Genomic DNA, 23,512 nt, shown 5'->3' on the forward strand with positions numbered 1-23,512 from the left:
TTTAAAGCATGACTAAGCGAGTCAGGTTTATTTTTGATTTTGGGATGAGCCAAACTAAAAATATGCATACCACCCATTGTTGTAATTCAACCTGTCTCAGAGCATGCTGTACATAAATCCATGGCACTCCATTTAGTATGATATGTAGCTAACACTAACACTAGCTGGGGTTAGCAAAGTAGCTACAAATTAGTTAAAATGCTGAAGTTGTCTGAGATCCAAACACACAACCTTTAGGTTGCTAGATGTTTGCATTATACGCTCACCCTCCTAATATTTGGTTACATATACTAATGAGTGTCCCAGATTTTCATTTTCTATGTTACATTGAGTCCGAGACCAGGCTGTGTAATCTGGCACACTGCATACCACAGTACACCAACACTACAAATATTCAGCAATAGTAAGGCAGCAAAACATTATCATGGTTCTACTGCTGCTGGCAATCATTCACATCACAATGCACCGCTTGTAAACGGAGGGGAGAGCTCCACAGAGAGACCATAGAATTGAGGGTCAGTAGTAGAACACTTGTGGAGCTAAATTAACATTCCGTGGCATTCATTAGGAACGCATTCACTGAACAATACAATCAGATGTTACAGAGCATGCTGAAGAGATCTGAATTTCAGACACTAGCAGAGCTATACGTACAGTATCCCACAGGGACACATTCTGTGTGGATGGCTGATCGCTGTGTGGTCTACTGTGTGAAACATTCATGATTTTAAAAAACAACCATTGTGGCATTTTTCACCCACAACCTCATGCCTTTGAAATAAATCACTTATGACATGTAAATACCAAATCCAACCAAGACATTTAAAAAAGGCTAGCAGGGACAATGGGTAAACAAGGTCATACAGTCTAACAAATACTTCAGGCAGCACTCTTTTTAAAATAAGGCACTTGTGTTGAATGTAGACATTGACCAGGAGTGACATGGTGAAACAGGTCAAATGGCATAATTCCTGTTATTCTGATTAACCCCTTCCCGATCCCTTTTTTCCTTCTGTGGAATAAAGGTTAAAAAAAAAAAAGGTGTCCAACCTAACCTCTGGAATGTGTCGCAAGGTTACAGCTCATGGTTAAGGTGCTGTAACCCCACACCACAGATGGTGTCTCCCGTCAATCGCTTCCAGATCATGGTTTTAACAGTCCATCAATCACACTGCCCACACTGACTGGACTGGAGCAGTTTAGCACATAGTTGGCTCAGTCAGTGTCCTTCTCCACAGCCTGGTGTGTTGGTGGCATGTGGGCAATAAGTCCCTCTGGCGCCCCTGGTGGAAGAGAAGAGAAGTGTCTGGTTTCTGGCTTCACAGGCTTCTTCCACTGGCACCGCATCACGTGACATCACTCCAGCATCTCCCAGCCAGGTGATGCCTGTCAATCATCTTACCCACCACACATGATTGACATTGTTTACAAGAGTCCCTCTCTCCTTGAGCCACGCTGATGCAATCCCAGATGAGGACGTTTCGAGATATAGGGATAGCCCTCCTCGTTCACCACCTACCCCTGCATGGCCCTCAATTTGAACTCAAGGAGAGAGGTTGAGGGAGGGGACAGGTAGGAGGGTGGATGCAGAGAGGAGGATAAGGACGTTTTTCCCTCGTTCTTCACACGCGCTCTGGGTTGACATCGTTGCTGACCCTGCGTCTGGGAAACAGCTTGCGCTTCAGTAGAATCAGCTGCGGGAAGAAGAAAATGCCACAAAGGACTGCGTCACAAAACACACAAACACTGAAAGATGAGTGAAAAAGAGGGAAGCGACATTACTCTGTCAGCATGTGGCTAGCTCTGAGCGGAAGCTTTTTGCTGTATTTTTCTTGACTTTGAACAGATCATGGCAACAGCATTTCGGGAGAGTCAACTTAAGTCCTGTAAAGTCACCAAAAGGTGGTTTATTGGTCCAAGCCTGAGCCAATAAACCACAGAGATGTAAACAGCTCTCCAACTTCAAGAGGCAGTTTACAAGCAAAGCACCAGATACCTATGAAAAGGAAGGAGGAGTAGAGCCTTAGGCCTGAGGAGAGGGATGATTCTTAGGACAAAAACAAGACGACTCCCTCAGATTCCTCCATGTCCCAATGGCCCAGTGCACAGTGTGGATTACCCATCCCTCCATGGTCGCTCTGGCAATTAACCTTTACCCCCGACCCCCTCAGATCTGACAGGTGCCATGATCAACAAAAAAAACATTCAGCCACCATCCACTGCTCACGGTCCAACATGGACAGGTTTCAGTCTCATTTCAGTGACGCCATTTCAGTCATTCCAAAGCTCAACCGACAGTGAGGGATATGTGCCCCTGTAGAGCTCCCTCTATGGAGCCCTGGGGCTAAGTGCTAAAATTGCAGATCATCAAGCTACAAGTGTGCTGTTTATATTAGCGAGGCGGAAATATACATGACAGTGTAAAGTCCTACTGACCTGCTCGGCAAAGAAGGAGATGACAGTAAAGATCACCAGAGTCACCAATACACAGTGGGTCCAGAACTTCAGCTTGTCCCGATATACTCGCCTGTAAGACAGAGACAGCAAAAATAAACTAACTATTTTGGGCCAACAATGAACGCATGACAAAGCAGATAACTCACTGAAAGTCATCACTCTCATATTCTGATCCCAGTCTCCAAAATGACATTTGATTGGGTGACAGACAGGGTGAAATGTTTTTGGGAAGTATCAATGAATACAAAACAGAAACTCGACGAAAGTCACGACTACCATATTCAGAGTCCAGTCTCAATTATGAAATATTTTAGGATTGGGTGACAGGGTTAAAGGTCATGATGAAATGCCTGTGGTTCCAGGGGAGAGGACGAGAGGGCGACAGGGTAAAGGGGTGACAATGTGACATCAACAGGCATCAGGGGACCTCTGCTTCCACCCGCCTGTCACTTCACTAACACCCTTGTGACTCTTGGAGTGTCATGTGTGTGTGGCTCATACGAGTCTAATTTTAAAGTCTCGGTATCTGGATAGATTCCTCCAGCTCAGGCCTGGCGCTACAAGAGCAGGATCCCACTATAACCCCCTTGGATTCCCAGCGATCATTTATGGCAGTGCTGAGCACTCGGAGGTGCTGACAGATAGGATCCTTCATTCTTCTCTAGGAGAAATGGGGAGAGACCTCTGTCTCACATGGCCCTGATACAGTAATATAACGTATCTGTCCATCTATCATTTAGGACAGATTCTACGATTGACAAAGTATCTGTACAGGCATCTTGTATTGTGTGCTCATTGTGCTTCTGCACTACCACCAATTAATGGTACAATGAAAAAAGAATGTAAATAAATGCAGATCACATATTCAACTGATACACTCCAATATATCCTTTCAACTCCAGTATAAACCACCCCAGTCCTACCATTCCCCTCTCTCTAGTATAAACCACCCCAGTCCTACCATTCCCCTCTCTCTCTAGTATAAACCACCCCAGTCCTACCATTCCCCTCTCTCCAGTATCAACCACCCCGGTCCTACCATTCCCCTCTCTCTAGTATAAACCACCCCGGTCCTACCATTCCCCTCTCTCTACTATAAACCACCCCAGTCCTACCATTCCCCTCCCTCTCTAGTATAAACCACCCCAGTCCTACCATTCCCCTCTCTCTAGTATAAACCACCCCAGTCCTACCATTCCCCTCTCTCTAGTATAAACCACCCCAGTCCTACCATTCCCCTCTCTCTAGTATAAACCACCCCAGTCCTACCATTCCACTCTCTCTAGTATAAACCACCCCAGTCCTAACATTCCCCTCTCTCCAGTATCAACCACCCCGGTCCTACCATTCCCCTCTCTCTAGTATAAACCACCCCAGTCCTACCATTCCCTCTCTCTCTAGTATAAACCACCCCAGTCCTACCATTCCCCTCTCTCTAGTATAAACCACCCCAGTCCTACCATTCCCCTCTCTCTCTAGTATAAACCACCCCAGTCCTACCATTCCCCTCTCTCGCCAGTATAAACCACCCCAGTCCTACCATTCCCCTCTCTCTCCAGTATAAACCACCCCAGTCCTACCATTCCCCTCTCTCTCTAGTATCAACCACCCCAGTCCTACCATTCCCCTCTCTCTCTACTATAAACCACCCCAGTCCTACAATTCCCCTCTCTCTCTAGTATAAACCACCATAGTCCTACCATTCCCCTCTCTCTCTAGTATAAACCACCCCAGTCCTACCATTCCCCTCTCTCTCTAGAATAAACCACCCCAGTCCTACCATTCCCCTCTCTCTCTAGAATAAACCACCCCAGTCCTACCATTCCCCTCTCTCTCTAGTATAAACCACCCCAGTCCTACCATTCCCCTCTCTCTCCAGTATAAACCACCCCAGTCCTACCATTCCTCTCTCTCTAGTATCAACCACCCCAGTCCTACCGTTCCTCTCTCTAGTATCAACCACCCCGGTCCTACCATTCCTCTCTCTAGTATAAACCACCCCGGTCCTACCATTCCCCTCTCTAGTATAAACCACCCCAGTCCTACCATTCCTCTCTCTCTAGTATAAACAACCCCGGTCCTACCATTCCTCTCTCTAGTATCAACCACCCCAGTCCTACCATTCCTCTCTCTAGTATAAACCACCCCAGTCCTACCATTCCACTCTCTCTCTAGTATAAACCACCCCAGTCCTACCATTCCCCTCTCTCCAGTATCAATCACCCCAGTCCTACCATTCCCCTCTCTAGTATAAACCACCCCAGTCCTACCATTCCCCTCTCTAGTATACACCACCCCAGTCCTACCATTCCCCTCTCTAGTATAAACCACCCCAGTCCTACCATTCCCCTCTCTAGTATAAACCACCCCAGTCCTACCATTCCCCTCTCTAGTATAAACCACCCCAGTCCTACCATTCCCCTCTCTAGTATAAACCACCCCAGTCCTACCATTCCCCTCTCTCTAGTATAAACCACCCCAGTCCTACCATTGCCCTCTCTCTAGTATAAACCACCCCAGTCCTACCATTCCCCTCTCTAGTATAAACCACCCCAGTCCTACCATTCCCCTCTCTAGTATAAACCACCCCAGTCCTACCATTCCCCTCTCTAGTATAAACCACCCCAGTCCTACCATTCCCCTCTCTCTAGTATAAACCACCCCAGTCCTACCATTCCCCTCTCTCTAGTATAAACCACCCCAGTCCTACCATTCGACTCTCTCTAGTATAAACCACCCCGGTCCTACCATTCCCCCACTCTCTCTACTATAAACCACCCCGGTCCTACCATTCCCCTGTCTCTGTAGTATAAACCACCCCGGTCCTACCATTCCCCCCTCTCTCTAGAATAAACCACCACAGTCCTACCATTCCTCTCTCTCTAGTATAAACCACCCCATTCCTACCATTCCCCTCTCTCTAGTATAAACCACCCCAGTCCTACCATTCCCCTCTCTCTCTAGTATAAACCACCCCAGTCCTACCATTCCCCTCTCTCTCTAGTATAAACCACCCCAGTCCTACCATTCCCCTCTCTCTCTAGTATAAACCACCACAGTCCTACCATTCCCCTCTCTCTCTAGTATAAACCACCCCAGTCCTACCATTCCCCTCTCTCTCTAGTATAAACCAACCCACTCCTACCATTCCCCTCTCTCTAGTATAAACCACCCCGGTCCTACCATTCCCCTCTCTCTCTAGTATAAACCACCCCAGTCCTACCATTCCTCTCTCTAGTATAAACCACCCCAGTCCTACCATTCCCCTCTCTAGTATAAACCACCCCGGTCCTACCATTCCCCTCTCTCTAGTATAACCACCCCAGTCCTACCATTCCCCTCTCTCTAGTATAAACCACCCCAGTCCTACCATTCCCCTCTCGTATAAACCACCCCGGTCCTACCATTCCTCTCTCTCTAGAATAAACCACCCCGGTCCTACCATTCCTCTCTCTCTAGTATAAACCACCCCCGTCCTACCATTCCTCTCTCTCTAGAATAAACCACCCCGGTCCTACCATTCCTCTCTCTCTAGTATAAACCAACCCAGTCCTACCATTCCTCTCTCTCTAGAATAAACCACCCCAGTCCTACCATTCCCCTCTCTCTCTAGTATAAACCACCCCGGTCCTACCATTCCTCTCTCTCTAGAATAAACCACCCCAGTCCTACAATTACACCTCTAGTATAAACCACACCGGTCCTACCATTCCCCTCTCTCTCTAGTATAAACCACCCCAGTCCTACCATTCCCCTCTCTAGTATAAACCACCCCAGTCCTACCATTCCCCTCTCGAGTATAAACCACCCCAGTCCTACCATTCCCCTCTCTAGTATAAACCACCCCAGTCCTACCATTCCCCTCTCTAGTATAAACCACCCCAGGCCTACCATTCCCCTCTCTAGTATAAACCACCCCAGTCCTACCATTCCCCTCTCTAGTATAAACCACCCCAGTCCTACCATTCCCCTCTCTAGTATAAACCACCCCAGTCCTACCATTCCCCTCTCTAGTATAAACCACCCCAGTCCTACCATTCCCCTCTCTAGTATAAACCACCCCAGTCCTACCATTCCCCTCTCTAGTATAAACCACCCCAGTCCTACCATTCCCCTCTCTAGTATAAACCACCCCAGTCCTACCATTCCCCTCTCTAGTATAAACCACCCCAGTCCTACCATTCCCCTCTCTAGTATAAACCACCCCAGTCCTACCATTCCCCTCTCTCTAGAATAAACCACCCCAGTCCTACCATTCCCCTCTCTCTAGTATAAACCACCCCAGTCCTACCATTCCCCTCTCTCTAGTATAAACCACCCCGGTACTACCATTCCCCTCTCTCTAGAATAAACCACCCCAGTCCTACCATTCCCCTCTCTCTAGTATGAACCACCCCAGTCCTACCATTCCCCTCTCTCTAGAATAAACCACCCCAGTCCTACCATTCCCCTCTCTCTAGTATAAAACACCCCGGTCCTACCATTCCCCTCTCTCTAGTATAAACCACCCCAGTCCTACCATTCCTCTCTCTCTAGTATAAACCACCCCAGTCCTACCATTCCCCTCTCTCTAGTATAAACCACCCCAGTCCTACCATTCCCCTCTCTCTAGAATAAACCACCCCAGTCCTACCATTCCCCTCTCTCTAGTATAAACCACCCCAGTCCTACCATTCCTCTCTCTCTAGAATAAACCACCCCGGTCCTACCATTCCTCTCTCTCTAGTATAAACCACCCCGGTCCTACCATTCCTCTCTCTCTAGAATAAACCACCCCGGTCCTACCATTCCTCTCTCTCTAGTATAAACCAACCAAGTCCTACCATTCCTCTCTCTCTAGAATAAACCACCCCAGTCCTACCATTCCCCTCTCTCTCTAGTATAAACCACCCCGGTCCTACCATTCCTCTCTCTCTAGAATAAACCACCCCAGTCCTACAATTACCCCTCTAGTATAAACCACACCGGTCCTACCATTCCCCTCTCTCTCTAGTATAAACCACCCCAGTCCTACCATTCCCCTCTCTAGTATAAACCACCCCAGTCCTACCATTCCCCTCTCTAGTATAAACCACCCCAGTCCTACCATTCCCCTCTCTAGTATAAACCACCCCAGTCCTACCATTCCCCTTTCTAGTATAAACCACCCCAGTCATACCATTCCCCTCTCTAGTATAAACCACCCCAGTCCTACCATTCCCCTCTCTAGTATAAACCACCCCAGTCCTACCATTCCCCTCTCTAGTATAAACCACCCCAGTCCTACCATTCCCTCTCTCTAGAATAAACCACCCCAGTCCTACCATTCCCCTCTCTCTAGTATAAACCACCCCAGTCCTACCATTCCCCTCTCTCTAGTATAAACCACCCCGGTACTACCATTCCCCTCTCTCTAGAATAAACCACCCCAGTCCTACCATTCCCCACTCTCTAGTATAAACCACCCCAGTCCTACCATTCCCCTCTCTCTAGAATAAACCACCCCAGTCCTACCATTCCCCTCTCTCTAGTATAAAACACCCCGGTCCTACCATTCCCCTCTCTCTAGTATAAACCACCCCAGTCCTACCATTCCTCTCTCTCTAGTATAAACCACCCCAGTCCTACCATTCCCCTCTCTCTAGTATAAACCACCCCAGTCCTACCATTCCCCTCTCTCTAGAATAAACCACCCCAGTCCTACCATTCCCCTCTCTCTAGTATAAACCACCCCAGTCCTACCATTCCTCTCTCTCTCGCTAGTATAAACCACCCCAGTCCTACCATTCCCCCCCTCTCTAGTATAAACCACCCCAGTCCTACCATTCCTCTCTCTCTAGTATAAACCACCCACGTCCTACCATTCCTCTCTCTCTAGAATAAACCACCCCAGTCCTACCATTCACCTCTCTCTCTCTAGTATAAACCACCCCAGTCCTACCATTCCCCCCTCTCTAGTATAAACCACCCCAGTCCTACCATTCCTCTCTCTCTAGTATAAACCACCCTAGTCCTACCATTCCTCTCTCTCTAGAATAAACCACCCCAGTCCTACCATTCCCCCCTCTAGTATAAACCACCCCGGTCCTACCATTCCTCTCTCTCTCTCTCTCTCTAGTATAAACCACCCCAGTCCTAACTTTCTCCTCTCTCTCTAGAATAAACCACCCCAGTCCTACCATTCCTCTCTCTCTCTAGTATAAACCACACCAGTCCTACCATTCACCTCTCTCTCTCTAGTATAAACCACCCCAGTCCTACCATTCCCCCCTCTCTAGTATAAACCACCCCAGTCCTACCATTCCTCTCTCTCTAGTATAAACCACCCTAGTCCTACCATTCCTCTCTCTCTAGAATAAACCACCCCAGTCCTACCATTCCCCCTCTAGTATAAACCACCCCGGTCCTACCATTCCTCTCTCTCTCTCTCTCTCTCTCTCTAGTATAAACCACCCCAGTCCTAACTTTCTCCTCTCTCTCTAGAATAAACCACCCCAGTCCTACCATTCCTCTCTCTCTCTAGTATAAACCACACCAGTCCTACCATTCCCCTCTCTCTCTAGAATAAACCACCCCAGTCCTACCATTCCCCTCTCTCTCTAGAATAAACCACCCCAGTCCTACCATTCCCTCTCTCTCTAGAATAAACCACCCCAGTCCTACCATTCCCCCTCTCTCTAGTATAAACCACCCCAGTCCTACCATTCCCCTCTCTCTAGTATAAACCACCCCAGTCCTACCATTCCCCTCTCTCTAGTATAAACCACCCCAGTCCTACCATTCCCCTCTCTCTAGTATAAACCACCCCAGTCCTACCATTCCCCTCTCTCTAGTATAAACCACCCCAGTCCTACCATTCGACTCTCTCTAGTATAAACCACCCCGGTCCTACCATTCGACTCTCTCTAGTATAAACCACCCCGGTCCTACCATTCCCCCACTCTCTCTACTATAAACCACCCCGGTCCTACCATTCCCCTGTCTCTGTAGTATAAACCACACCGGTCCTACCATTCCCCACTCTCTCTAGAATAAACCACCCCAGTACTACCATTCCGCTCTCTCTAGTATAAACCACCCCATTCCTACCATTCCACTCTCTCTAGTATAAACCACCCCAGTACTACCATTCCCCTCTCTCTAGTATAAACCACCCCAGTCCTACCATTCCCCTCTCTCTCTAGTATAAACCACCCCAGTCCTACCATTCCCCTCTCTCTCTAGTATAAACCACCCCAGTCCTACCATTCCCCTCTATCTCTAGTATAAACCACCCCAGTCCTACCATTCCCCTCTCTCTCTAGTATAAACCAACCCACTCCTACCATTCCCCTCTCTCTAGTATAAACCACCCCGGTCCTACCATTCCCCTCTCTCTCTAGTATAAACCACCCCAGTCCTACCATTCCTCTCTCTAGTATAAACCACCCCAGTCCTACCATTCCCCTCTCTAGTATAAACCACCCCGGTCCTACCATTCCCCTCTCTCTAGTATAACCACCCCAGTCCTACCATTCCCCTCTCTCTAGTATAAACCACCCCAGTCCTACCATTCCCCTCTCGTATAAACCACCCCGGTCCTACCATTCCTCTCTCTCTAGAATAAACCACCCCGGTCCTACCATTCCTCTCTCTCTAGTATAAACCACCCCGGTCCTACCATTCCTCTCTCTCTAGAATAAACCACCCCGGTCCTACCATTCCTCTCTCTCTAGTATAAACCAACCAAGTCCTACCATTCCTCTCTCTCTAGAATAAACCACCCCAGTCCTACCATTCCCCTCTCTCTCTAGTATAAACCACCCCGGTCCTACCATTCCTCTCTCTCTAGAATAAACCACCCCAGTCCTACAATTCCCCCCTCTAGTATAAACCACACCGGTCCTACCATTCCCCTCTCTCTCTAGTATAAACCACCCCAGTCCTACCATTCCCCTCTCTAGTATAAACCACCCCAGTCCTACCATTCCCCTCTCTAGTATAAACCACCCCAGTCCTACCATTCCCTCTCTAGTATAAACCACCCCAGTCCTACCATTCCCCTCTCTAGTATAAACCACCCCAGTCCTACCATTCCCCTCTCTAGTATAAACCACCCCAGTCCTACCATTCCCCTCTCTAGTATAAACCACCCCAGTCCTACCATTCCCCTCTCTCTAGAATAAACCACCCCAGTCCTACCATTCCCCTCTCTCTAGTATAAACCACCCCAGTCCTACCATTCCCCTCTCTCTAGTATAAACCACCCCAGTCCTACCATTCCCCTCTCTCTAGTATAAACGACCCCGGAACTACCATTCACCTCTCTCTAGAATAAACCACCCCAGTCCTACCATTCCCCTCTCTCTAGTATAAACCACCCCAGTCCTACCATTCCCCTCTCTCTAGAATAAACCACCCCAGTCCTACCATTCCCCTCTCTCTAGTATAAAACACCCCGGTCCTACCATTCCCTCTCTCTAGTATAAACCACCCCAGTCCTACCATTCCTCTCTCTCTAGTATAAACCACCCCAGTCCTACCATTCCCCTCTCTCTAGTATAAACCACCCCAGTCCTACCATTCCCCTCTCTCTAGAATAAACCACCCCAGTCCTACCATTCCCCTCTCTCTAGTATAAACCACCCCAGTCCTACCATTCCTCTCTCTCTCGCTAGTATAAACCACCCCAGTCCTACCATTCCCCCCTCTATAGTATAAACCACCCCAGTCCTACCATTCCTCTCTCTCTAGTATAAACCACCCACGTCCTACCATTCCTCTCTCTCTAGAATAAACCACCCCAGTCCTACCATTCACCTCTCTCTCTCTAGTATAAACCACCCCAGTCCTACCATTCCCCCCTCTCTAGTATAAACCACCCCAGTCCTACCATTCCTCTCTCTCTAGTATAAACCACCCTAGTCCTACCATTCCTCTCTCTCTAGAATAAACCACCCCAGTCCTACCATTCCCCCCTCTAGTATAAACCACCCCGGTCCTACCATTCCTCTCTCTCTCTCTCTCTCTCTCTCTAGTATAAACCACCCCAGTCCTAACTTTCCCCTCTCTCTCTAGTATAAACCACCCCAGTCCTACCATTCCTCTCTCTCTCTAGTATAAACCACACCAGTCCTACCATTCCCCTCCCTCTCTAGAATAAACCACCCCAGTCCTACCATTCCCCTCTCTCTCTAGAATAAACCACCCCAGTCCTACCATTCCCCTCTCTCTCTAGTATAAACCACCCCGGTCCTACCATTCCCCCACTCTCTCTACTATAAACCACCCCGGTCCTACCATTCCCCTGTCTCTGTAGTATAAACCACACCGGTCCTACCATTCCCCACTCTCTCTAGAATAAACCACCCCAGTACTACCATTCCGCTCTCTCTAGTATAAACCACCCCATTCCTACCATTCCACTCTCTCTAGTATAAACCACCCCAGTACTACCATTCCCCTCTCTCTCTAGTATAAACCACCCCAGTCCTACCATTCCCCTCTCTCTCTAGTATAAACCACCCCAGTCCTACCATTCCCCTCTCTCTCTAGTATAAACCACCCCAGTCCTACCATTCCCCTCTATCTCTAGTATAAACCACCCCAGTCCTACCATTCCCCTCTCTCTCTAGTATAAACCAACCCACTCCTACCATTCCCCTCTCTCTAGTATAAACCACCCCGGTCCTACCATTCCCCTCTCTCTAGTATAACCACCCCAGTCCTACCATTCCCCTCTCTCTAGTATAAACCACCCCAGTCCTACCATTCCCCTCTCGTATAAACCACCCCGGTCCTACCATTCCTCTCTCTCTAGAATAAACCACCCCGGTCCTACCATTCCTCTCTCTCTAGTATAAACCACCCCGGTCCTACCATTCCTCTCTCTCTAGAATAAACCACCCCGGTCCTACCATTCCTCTCTCTCTAGTATAAACCAACCAAGTCCTACCATTCCTCTCTCTCTAGAATAAACCACCCCAGTCCTACCATTCCCCTCTCTCTCTAGTATAAACCACCCCAGTCCTACCATTCCCCTCTCTCTAGTATAAACCACCCCAGTCCTACCATTCCCCTCTCTCTAGTATAAACCACCCCAGTCCTACCATTCGACTCTCTCTAGTATAAACCACCCCGGTCCTACCATTCGACTCTCTCTAGTATAAACCACCCCGGTCCTACCATTCCCCCACTCTCTCTACTATAAACCACCCCGGTCCTACCATTCCCCTGTCTCTGTAGTATAAACCACACCGGTCCTACCATTCCCCACTCTCTCTAGAATAAACCACCCCAGTACTACCATTCCGCTCTCTCTAGTATAAACCACCCCATTCCTACCATTCCACTCTCTCTAGTATAAACCACCCCAGTACTACCATTCCCCTCTCTCTCTAGTATAAACCACCCCAGTCCTACCATTCCCCTCTCTCTCTAGTATAAACCACCCCAGTCCTACCATTCCCCTCTCTCTCTAGTATAAACCACCCCAGTCCTACCATTCCCCTCTATCTCTAGTATAAACCACCCCAGTCCTACCATTCCCCTCTCTCTCTAGTATAAACCAACCCACTCCTACCATTCCCCTCTCTCTAGTATAAACCACCCCGGTCCTACCATTCCCCTCTCTCTCTAGTATAAACCACCCCAGTCCTACCATTCCTCTCTCTAGTATAAACCACCCCAGTCCTACCATTCCCCTCTCTAGTATAAACCACCCCGGTCCTACCATTCCCCTCTCTCTAGTATAACCACCCCAGTCCTACCATTCCCCTCTCTCTAGTATAAACCACCCCAGTCCTACCATTCCCCTCTCGTATAAACCACCCCGGTCCTACCATTCCTCTCTCTCTAGAATAAACCACCCCGGTCCTACCATTCCTCTCTCTCTAGTATAAACCACCCCGGTCCTACCATTCCTCTCTCTCTAGAATAAACCACCCCGGTCCTACCATTCCTCTCTCTCTAGTATAAACCAACCAAGTCCTACCATTCCTCTCTCTCTAGAATAAACCACCCCAGTCCTACCATTCCCCTCTCTCTCTAGTATAAACCACCCCGGTCCTACCATTCCTCTCTCTCTAGAATAAACCACCCCAGTCCTACAATTCCCCCTCTAGTATAAACCACACCGGTCCTACCATTCCCCTCTCTCTCTAGTATAAACCACCCCAGTCCTACCATTCCCCTCTCTAGTATAAACCACCCCAGTCCTACCATTCCCCTCTCTAGTATAAACCACCCCAGTCCTACCATTCCCCTCTCTAGTATAAACCACCCCAGTCCTACCATTCCCCTCTCTAGTATAAACCACCCCAGTCCTACCATTCCCCTCTCTAGTATAAACCACCCCAGTCCTACCATTCCCCTCTCTAGTATAAACCACCCCAGTCCTACCATTCCCCTCTCTCTAGAATAAACCACCCCAGTCCTACCATTCCCCTCTCTCTAGTATAAACCACCCCAGTCCTACCATTCCCCTCTCTCTAGTATAAACCACCCCAGTCCTACCATTCCCCTCTCTCTAGTATAAACGACCCCGGAACTACCATTCACCTCTCTCTAGAATAAACCACCCCAGTCCTACCATTCCCCTCTCTCTAGTATAAACCACCCCCAGTCCTACCATTCCCCTCTCTCTAGAATAAACCACCCCAGTCCTACCATTCCCCTCTCTCTAGTATAAAACACCCCGGTCCTACCATTCCCCTCTCTCTAGTATAAACCACCCCAGTCCTACCATTCCTCTCTCTCTAGTATAAACCACCCCAGTCCTACCATTCCCCTCTCTCTAGTATAAACCACCCCAGTCCTACCATTCCCCTCTCTCTAGAATAAACCACCCCAGTCCTACCATTCCCCTCTCTCTAGTATAAACCACCCCAGTCCTACCATTCCTCTCTCTCTCGCTAGTATAAACCACCCCAGTCCTACCATTCCCCCCTCTATAGTATAAACCACCCCAGTCCTACTATTCCTCTCTCTCTAGTATAAACCACCCACGTCCTACCATTCCTCTCTCTCTAGAATAAACCACCCCAGTCCTACCATTCACCTCTCTCTCTCTAGTATAAACCACCCCAGTCCTACCATTCCCCCTCTCTAGTATAAACCACCCCAGTCCTACCATTCCTCTCTCTCTAGTATAAACCACCCTAGTCCTACCATTCCTCTCTCTCTAGAATAAACCACCCCAGTCCTACCATTCCCCCCTCTAGTATAAACCACCCCGGTCCTACCATTCCTCTCTCTCTCTCTCTCTCTCTCTCTAGTATAAACCACCCCAGTCCTAACTTTCCCCTCTCTCTCTAGAATAAACCACCCCAGTCCTACCATTCCTCTCTCTCTCTAGTATAAACCACACCAGTCCTACCATTCCCCTCCCTCTCTAGAATAAACCACCCCAGTCCTACCATTCCCCTCTCTCTCTAGAATAAACCACCCCAGTCCTACCATTCCCCTCTCTCTCTAGTATAAACCACCCCGGTCCTACCATTCCCCCACTCTCTCTACTATAAACCACCCCGGTCCTACCATTCCCCTGTCTCTGTAGTATAAACCACACCGGTCCTACCATTCCCCACTCTCTCTAGAATAAACCACCCCAGTACTACCATTCCGCTCTCTCTAGTATAAACCACCCCATTCCTACCATTCCACTCTCTCTAGTATAAACCACCCCAGTACTACCATTCCCCTCTCTCTCTAGTATAAACCACCCCAGTCCTACCATTCCCCTCTCTCTCTAGTATAAACCACCCCAGTCCTACCATTCCCCTCTCTCTCTAGTATAAACCACCCCAGTCCTACCATTCCCCTCTATCTCTAGTATAAACCACCCCAGTCCTACCATTCCCCTCTCTCTCTAGTATAAACCAACCCACTCCTACCATTCCCCTCTCTCTAGTATAAACCACCCCGGTCCTACCATTCCCCTCTCTCTAGTATAACCACCCCAGTCCTACCATTCCCCTCTCTCTAGTATAAACCACCCCAGTCCTACCATTCCCCTCTCGTATAAACCACCCCGGTCCTACCATTCCTCTCTCTCTAGAATAAACCACCCCGGTCCTACCATTCCTCTCTCTCTAGTATAAACCACCCCGGTCCTACCATTCCTCTCTCTCTAGAATAAACCACCCCGGTCCTACCATTCCTCTCTCTCTAGTATAAACCAACCAAGTCCTACCATTCCTCTCTCTCTAGAATAAACCACCCCAGTCCTACCATTCCCCTCTCTCTCTAGTATAAACCACCCCGGTCCTACCATTCCTCTCTCTCTAGAATAAACCACCCCAGTCCTACAATTCCCCCCTCTAGTATAAACCACACCGGTCCTACCATTCCCCTCTCTCTCTAGTATAAACCACCCCAGTCCTACCATTCCCCTCTCTCTATAGTATAAACCACCCCAGTCCTACCATTCCCCTCTCTAGTATAAACCACCCCAGTCCTACCATTCCCCTCTCTAGTATAAACCACCCCAGTCCTACCATTCCCCTCTCTAGTATAAACCACCCCAGTCCTACCATTCCCCTCTCTAGTATAAACCACCCCAGTCCTACCATTCCCCTCTCTAGTATAAACCACCCCAGTCCTACCATTCCCCTCTCTCTAGAATAAACCACCCCAGTCCTACCATTCCCCTCTCTCTAGTATAAACCACCCCAGTCCTACCATTCCCCTCTCTCTAGTATAAACCACCCCAGTCCTACCATTCCCCTCTCTCTAGTATAAACGACCCCGGAACTACCATTCCCCTCTCTCTAGAATAAACCACCCCAGTCCTACCATTCCCCTCTCTCTAGTATAAACCACCCCAGTCCTACCATTCCCCTCTCTCTAGAATAAACCACCCCAGTCCTACCATTCCCCTCTCTCTAGTATAAAACACCCCGGTCCTACCATTCCCCTCTCTCTAGTATAAACCACCCCAGTCCTACCATTCCTCTCTCTCTAGTATAAACCACCCCAGTCCTACCATTCCCCTCTCTCTAGTATAAACCACCCCAGTCCTACCATTCCTCTCTCTCTCGCTAGTATAAACCACCCCAGTCCTACCATTCCCCCCTCTATAGTATAAACCACCCCAGTCCTACCATTCCTCTCTCTCTAGTATAAACCACCCACGTCCTACCATTCCTCTCTCTCTAGAATAAACCACCCCAGTCCTACCATTCACCTCTCTCTCTCTAGTATAAACCACCCCAGTCCTACCATTCCCCCCTCTCTAGTATAAACCACCCCAGTCCTACCATTCCTCTCTCTCTAGTATAAACCACCCTAGTCCTACCATTCCTCTCTCTCTAGAATAAACCACCCCAGTCCTACCATTCCCCCCTCTAGTATAAACCACCCCGGTCCTACCATTCCTCTCTCTCTCTCTCTCTCTCTCTCTAGTATAAACCACCCCAGTCCTAACTTTCCCCTCTCTCTCTAGAATAAACCACCCCAGTCCTACCATTCCTCTCTCTCTCTAGTATAAACCACACCAGTCCTACCATTCCTCTTTCTCTCTAGTATAAACCACACCAGTCCTACCATTCCCCTCCCTCTCTAGAATAAACCACCCCAGTCCTACCATTCCCCTCTCTCTCTAGAATAAACCACCCCAGTCCTACCATTCCCCTCACTCTAGAATAAACCACCCCAGTCCTACCATTCCCCCTCTCTCTAGTATAAACCACCCCAGTCCTACCATTCCCCTCTCTCTAGTATAAACCACCCCAGTCCTACCATTCCCCTCTCTCTAGTATAAACCACCTCAGTCCTACCATTCCCCTCTCTCTAGTATAAACCACCCCAGTCCTACCATTCCCCTCTCTCTAGTATAAACCACCCCAGTCCTACCATTTCCCCTCTCTCTAGTATAAACCACCCCAGTCCTACCATTCCCCTCTCTCTAGTATAAACCACCCCAGTCCTACCATTCCCCTCTCTCTAGTATAAACCACCCCAGTCCTACCATTCCCCTCTCTCTAGTATAAACCACCCCAGTCCTACCATTCCCCTCTCTCTCCCATTCCCCATTCCCCTCTCTCTCTCTAGTATAAACCACCCCATTCCCCTCTCTCTCTCTCTCTCTAGTATAAACCACCCCAGTCCTACCATTCCCCTCTCTCTCTCTCTAGTATAAACCACCACAGTCCTACCATTCCCCTCTCTCTCTCTAGTATAAACCACCCCAGTCCTACCATTCCTCTCTCTCTAGTATAAACCACCCCAGTCCTACCATTCCTCTCTCTCTCTCTCTCTCTCTCTAGTATAAACCACTCAAGTCCTACCATTATCCCCTCTCTAGTATAAACCACCCCAGTCCTACCATTCCCCTCTCCCTCTCTAGTATAAACTACCCCAGTCCTACCATTCCCCCCTTTCTAGTATAAACCACCCCAGTCCTACCATTCCCCTCTCTCTAGTATAAAAAACCCCAGTCCTACCATTCCTCTCTCTCTAGTATAAACCACCCCAGTCCTACCATTCCTCTCTCACTCTCTCTCTCTCTCTCCCTCTCTCTCTCTCTCTAGTATAAACCACCCCAGTCCTACCATTCCCCCCTCTCTAGTATAAACCACCCCAGTCCTACCATTCCCCTCTCTCTAGTATAAACCACCGCAGTCCTACCATTCCTCTCTCTCTAGTATAAACCACCCCAGTCCTACCATTCCCCTCTCTCTCTCTAGTATAAACCACCCAAGTCCTACCATTCCCCTCTCTCTAGTATAAACCACCCCAGTCCTACCATTCCTCTCTCTCTAGTATAAACCACCCCAGTCCTACAATTTCCCGCTCTAGTATAAACCACCCCAGTCCTACCATTCCTCTCTCTCTCTTTAGTATAAACCACCCCAGTACTACCATTCCTCTCTCTCTCTAGTATAAACCACCCCAGTCCTACCATTCCCCTCTCTAGTATAAACCACCCCAGTCCTACCATTCCCCTCTCTAGTATAAACCACCCCAGTCCTACCATTCCCCTCTCTAGTATAAACCACCCCAGTCCTACCATTCCTCTCTCTCTAGAATAAACCACCCCAGTCCTACCATTCCTCTCTCTCTAGAATAAACCACCCCAGTCCTACCATTCCTCTCTCTCTAGAATAAACCACCCCAGTCCTACCATTCCTCTCTCTCTCTAGTAAAAACCACCCCAGTCCTACCATTCCTCTCTCTCTCTAGTATAAACCACCCCAGTCTTACCATTCCCCTCTCTCTCTAGTATAAACCACCCCAGTCTTACCATTCCCCTCTCTCTAGTATAAACCACCCCAGTCCTACCATTCCCCTCTCTAGTATAAACCAACCCAGTTCTACCATTCCCCCCTCTCTCTAGTATAAACCACCCCAGTCCTACCATTCCCCTCTAGTATAAACCACCCCAGTCCTACCATTCCCCCCTCTCTCTAGTATAAACCACCCCAGTCCTACAATTCCCCCCTTTCTCTAGTATAAACCACCCCAGTCCTACCATTCCCCCCTCTCTCTAGTATAAACCACCCCAGTCCTACCATTCCCCTCTCTCTCTAGTATAAACCACCCCAGTCCTACAATTTCCCGCTCTAGTATAAACCACCCCGGTCCTACCATTCCTCTCTCTCTCTAGTATAAACCACCCCAGTCCTACCATTCCCCTCTCTAGTATAAACCACCCCAGTCCTACCATTCCTCTCTCTCTAGAATAAACCACCCCAGTCCTACCATTCCCCTCTCTCTAGAATAAACCACCCCAGGCCTACCATTCCCCTCTCTCTCTCTAGTATAAACCACCCCAGTCCTACCATTCCCCTCTCTCTCTCTAGTATAAACCACCCCAGTCCTACCATTCCCCTCTCTCTAGAATAAACCACCCCAGTCCTACCATTCCCCTCTCTCTCTAGAATAAACCACCCCAGTCCTACCATTCCCCTCTCTCTAGAATAAACCACCCCAGTCCTACCATTCCTCTCTCTAGAATAAACCACCCCAGTCCTACCATTCCTCTCTCCAGTATAAACCACCCCAGTCCTACCATTCCCCTCTCTCTAGAATAAACCACCCCAGTCCTACCATTCCCCTCTCTAGAATAAACCACCCCAGTCCTACCATTCCCCTCTCTCTAGAATAAACCACCCCAGTCCTACCATTCCCCTCTCTCTAGAATAAACCACCCCAGTCCTACCATTCCCCTCTATCTAGAATAAACCACCCGAGTCCTACCATTCCCCTCTCTCTAGAATAAACCACCCCAGTCCTACCATTCCTCTCTCTAGTATAAACCACCCCAGTCCTACCATTCCTCTCTCTAGTATAAACCACCCCAGTCCTACCATTCCTCTCTCTAGTATAAACCACCCCAGTCCTACCATTCCTCTCTCTAGTATAAACCACCCCAGTCCTACCATTCCCCTCTCTCTAGAATAAACCACCCCAGTCCTACCATTCCCCTCTCTCTAGAATAAACCACCCCAGTCCTACCATTCCCCTCTGGTATAAACCACCCCAGTCCTACCATTCCTCTCTCACTCTAGTATAAACCACCCCAGTCCTACCATTCCCCTCTCTCTTGAATAAACCACCCCAGTCCTACCATTCCCCTCTCTAGTATAAACCACCCCAGTCCTACCATTCCCCTCTCTCTCTAGTATAAACCACCCCAGTCCTACCATTCCCCCCTCTCTCTAGTATAAACCACCCGAGTCCTACCATTCCCCTCTCTCTAGTATAAACCACCCCAGTCTTACCATTCCCCTCTCTCTAGAATAAACCACCCCAGTCCTACCATTCCCCTCTCTCTAGTATAAACCACCCCAGTCCTACCATTCCCCTCTCTCTAGAATAAACCACCCCAGTCCTACCATTCCCCTCTCTCTAGTATAAACCACCCCAGTCCTACCATTCCCCTCTCTCTAGTATAAACCACCCCAGTCTTACCATTCCCCTCTCTCTAGTATAAACCACCCCAGTCCTACCATTCCCCTCTCTCTAGAATAAACCACCCCAGTCCTACCATTCCCCTCTCTCTAGTATAAACCACCCTAGTCCTACCATTCCTCTCTCTCTAGAATAAACCACCCCAGTCCTACCATTCCCCCCTCTAGTATAAACCACCCCGGTCCTACCATTCCTCTCTCTCTCTCTCTCTCTCTCTCTCTCTCTCTCTCTCTAGTATGAACCACCCCAGTCCTACCATTCCCCTCTCTCTCTAGAATAAACCACCCCAGTCCTACCATTCCTCTCTCTCTCTAGTATAAACCACCCCAGTCCTACCATTCCCCTCTCTCTCTAGAATAAACCACCCCAGTACTACCATTCCCCTCTCTCTCTAGAATAAACCACCCCAGTCCTACCATTCCCCTCTCTCTCTAGAATAAACCACCCCAGTCCTACCATTCCCCCCTCTCTCTAGTATAAACCACCCCAGTCCTACCATTCCCACCTCTCTAGTATAAACCACCCCAGTCCTACCATTCCCCTCTCTCTAGTATAAACCACCCCAGTCCTACCATTCCCCTCTCTCTAGTATAAACCACCCCAGTCCTACCATTCCCCTCTCTCTAGTATAAACCACCCCAGTCCTACCATTCCCCTCTCTCTAGTATAAACCACCCCAGTCCTACCATTCCCCTCTCTCTAGTATAAACCACCCCAGTCCTACCATTCCCCTCTCTCTAGTATAAACCACCCCAGTCCTACTATTCCTCTCTCTAGTATAAACCACCCCAGTCCTACCATTCCCCTCTCTCTAGTATAAACCACCCCAGTCCTACCATTCCCCTCTCTCTAGAATAAACCACCCCAGTCCTACCATTCCCCTCTCTCTAGAATAAACCACCCCAGTCCTACCATTCCCCTCTGGTATAAACCACCCCAGTCCTACCATTCCTCTCTCACTCTAGTATAAACCACCCCAGTCCTACCATTCCCCTCTCTCTTGAATAAACCACCCCAGTCCTACCATTCCCCTCTCTAGTATAAACCACCCCAGTCCTACCATTCCCCTCTCTAGTATAAACCACCCCAGTCCTACCATTCCCCCCTCTCTCTAGTATAAACCACCCCAGTCCTACCATTCCCCTCTCTCTAGAATAAACCACCCCAGTCCTACCATTCCCCTCTCTCTAGTATAAACCACCCCAGTCCTACCATTCCCCTCTCTCTAGTATAAACCACCCCAGTCCTACCATTCCCCTCTCTCTAGTATAAACCACCCCAGTCCTACCATTCCCCTCTCTCTAGTATAAACCACCCCAGTCCTACCATTCCTCTAGTATAAACCACCCCAGTCCTACCATTCCCCTCTCTCTCTAGTATAAACCACCCCAGTCCTACCATTCCCCTCTCTCTCTAGTATAAACCAACCCACTCCTACCATTCCCATCTCTCTAGTATAAACCACCCCAGTCCTACCATTCCCCTCTCTCTCTAGTATAAACCACCCCAGTCCTACCATTCCTCTCTCTAGTATAAACCACCCCAGTCCTACCATTCCCCTCTCTAGTATAAACCACCCCGGTCCTACCATTCCCCTCTCTCTAGTATAACCACCCCAGTCCTACCATTCCCCTCTCTCTAGTATGAACCACCCCAGTCCTACCATTCCCCTCTCTCTAGTATGAACCACCCCAGTCCTACCATTCCTCTCTCTCTAGAATAAACCACCCCGGTCCTACCATTCCTCTCTCTCTAGTATAAACCACCCCGGTCCTACCATTCCTCTCTCTCTAGAATAAACCACCCCGGTCCTACCATTCCTCTCTCTCTAGTATAAACCAACCAAGTCCTACCATTCCTCTCTCTCTAGAATAAACCACCCCAGTCCTACCATTCCCCTCTCTCTCTCTAGTATAAACCACCCCGGTCCTACAATTCCTCTCTCTCTAGAATAAACCACCCCAGTCCTACAATTCCCCCCTCTAGTATAAACCACACCGGTCCTACCATTCCCCTCTCTCTCTAGTATAAACCACCCCAGTCCTACCATTCCCCTCTCTAGTATAAACCACCCCAGTCCTACCATTCCTCTCTCTCTAGTATAAACCAGCCACGTCCTACCATTCCTCTCTCTCTAGTATAAACCACCCACGTCCTACCATTCCTCTCTCTCTAGAATAAACCACCCCAGTCCTACCATTACCCCCTCTCTAGTATAAACCACCCCAGTCCTACCATTCCCCTCTCTCTAGTATAAACCACCCCAGTCCTACCATTCCCCTCTCTCTCTCTAGTATAAACTACCCCAGTCCTACCATTCCCCCCTTTCTAGTATAAACCACCCCAGTCCTACCATTCCCCTCTCTCTAGTATAAAAAACCCCAGTCCTACCATTCCTCTCTCTCTAGTATAAACCACCCCAGACCTACCATTCCTCTCTCACTCTCTCTCTCTCTCTCTCTCTCTCTCTCGTATAAACCACCCCAGTCCTACCATTCCCCCCTCTCTAGTATAAACCACCCCAGTCCTACCATTCCCCTCTCTCTAGTATAAACCACCCCAGTCCTACCATTCCTCTCTCTCTAGTATAAACCACCCCAGTCCTACCATTCCCTTCTCTCTCTCTAGTATAAACCACCCCAGTCCTACCATTCCCCTCTCTCTAGTATAAAACAACCCAGTCCTACCATTCCTCTCTCTCTAGTATAAACCCCCCCAGTCCTACCATTTCCCGCTCTAGTATAAACCACCCCAGTCCTACCATTCCTCTCTCTCTCTTTAGTATAAACCACCCCAGTCCTACCATTCCTCTCTCTCTCTAGTATAAACCACCCCAGTCCTACCATTCCCCTCTCTAGTATAAACCACCCCAGTCCTACCATTCCCCTCTCTAGTATAAACCACCCCAGTCCTACCATTCCCCTCTCTAGTATAAACCACCCCAGTCCTACCATTCCCCTCTCTAGTATAAACCACCCCAGTCCTACCATTCCCCTCTCTAGTATAAACCACCCCAGTCCTACCATTCCCCTCTCTAGTATAAACCACCCCAGTCCTACCATTCCTCTCTCTCTAGAATAAACCACCCCAGTCCTACCATTCCTCTCTCTCTAGAATAAACCACCCCAGTCCTACCATTCCTCTCTCTCTCTCTCTAGTATAAACCACCCCAGTCTTACCATTC

General features: G+C 48.8%; 1 protein-coding gene across 1 annotated transcript in view; it reads right to left on the minus strand.

Annotated features, from left to right (window-relative positions):
* Nucleotides 1-23,512, minus strand: part of LOC106609432 (N-acetylglucosamine-1-phosphotransferase subunits alpha/beta) — a 38,166-nt gene continuing 14,654 nt past the window's right edge. The window contains exons 20-21 of the mRNA XM_014208266.2: nucleotides 2,437-2,527; nucleotides 1-1,694 (exon numbers count right to left, since the gene is read on the minus strand). Coding sequence (XP_014063741.2) covers nucleotides 1,623-1,694; nucleotides 2,437-2,527 — 163 coding nt within the window. The 3' untranslated portion in view covers nucleotides 1-1,622. The remainder of the gene's footprint in view (nucleotides 1,695-2,436; nucleotides 2,528-23,512) is intronic.

The sequence above is a fragment of the Salmo salar genome, chromosome ssa07 (assembly GCF_905237065.1).
Source record: "Salmo salar chromosome ssa07, Ssal_v3.1, whole genome shotgun sequence".
Classification (NCBI taxonomy): Eukaryota; Metazoa; Chordata; class Actinopteri; order Salmoniformes; family Salmonidae; genus Salmo; species Salmo salar.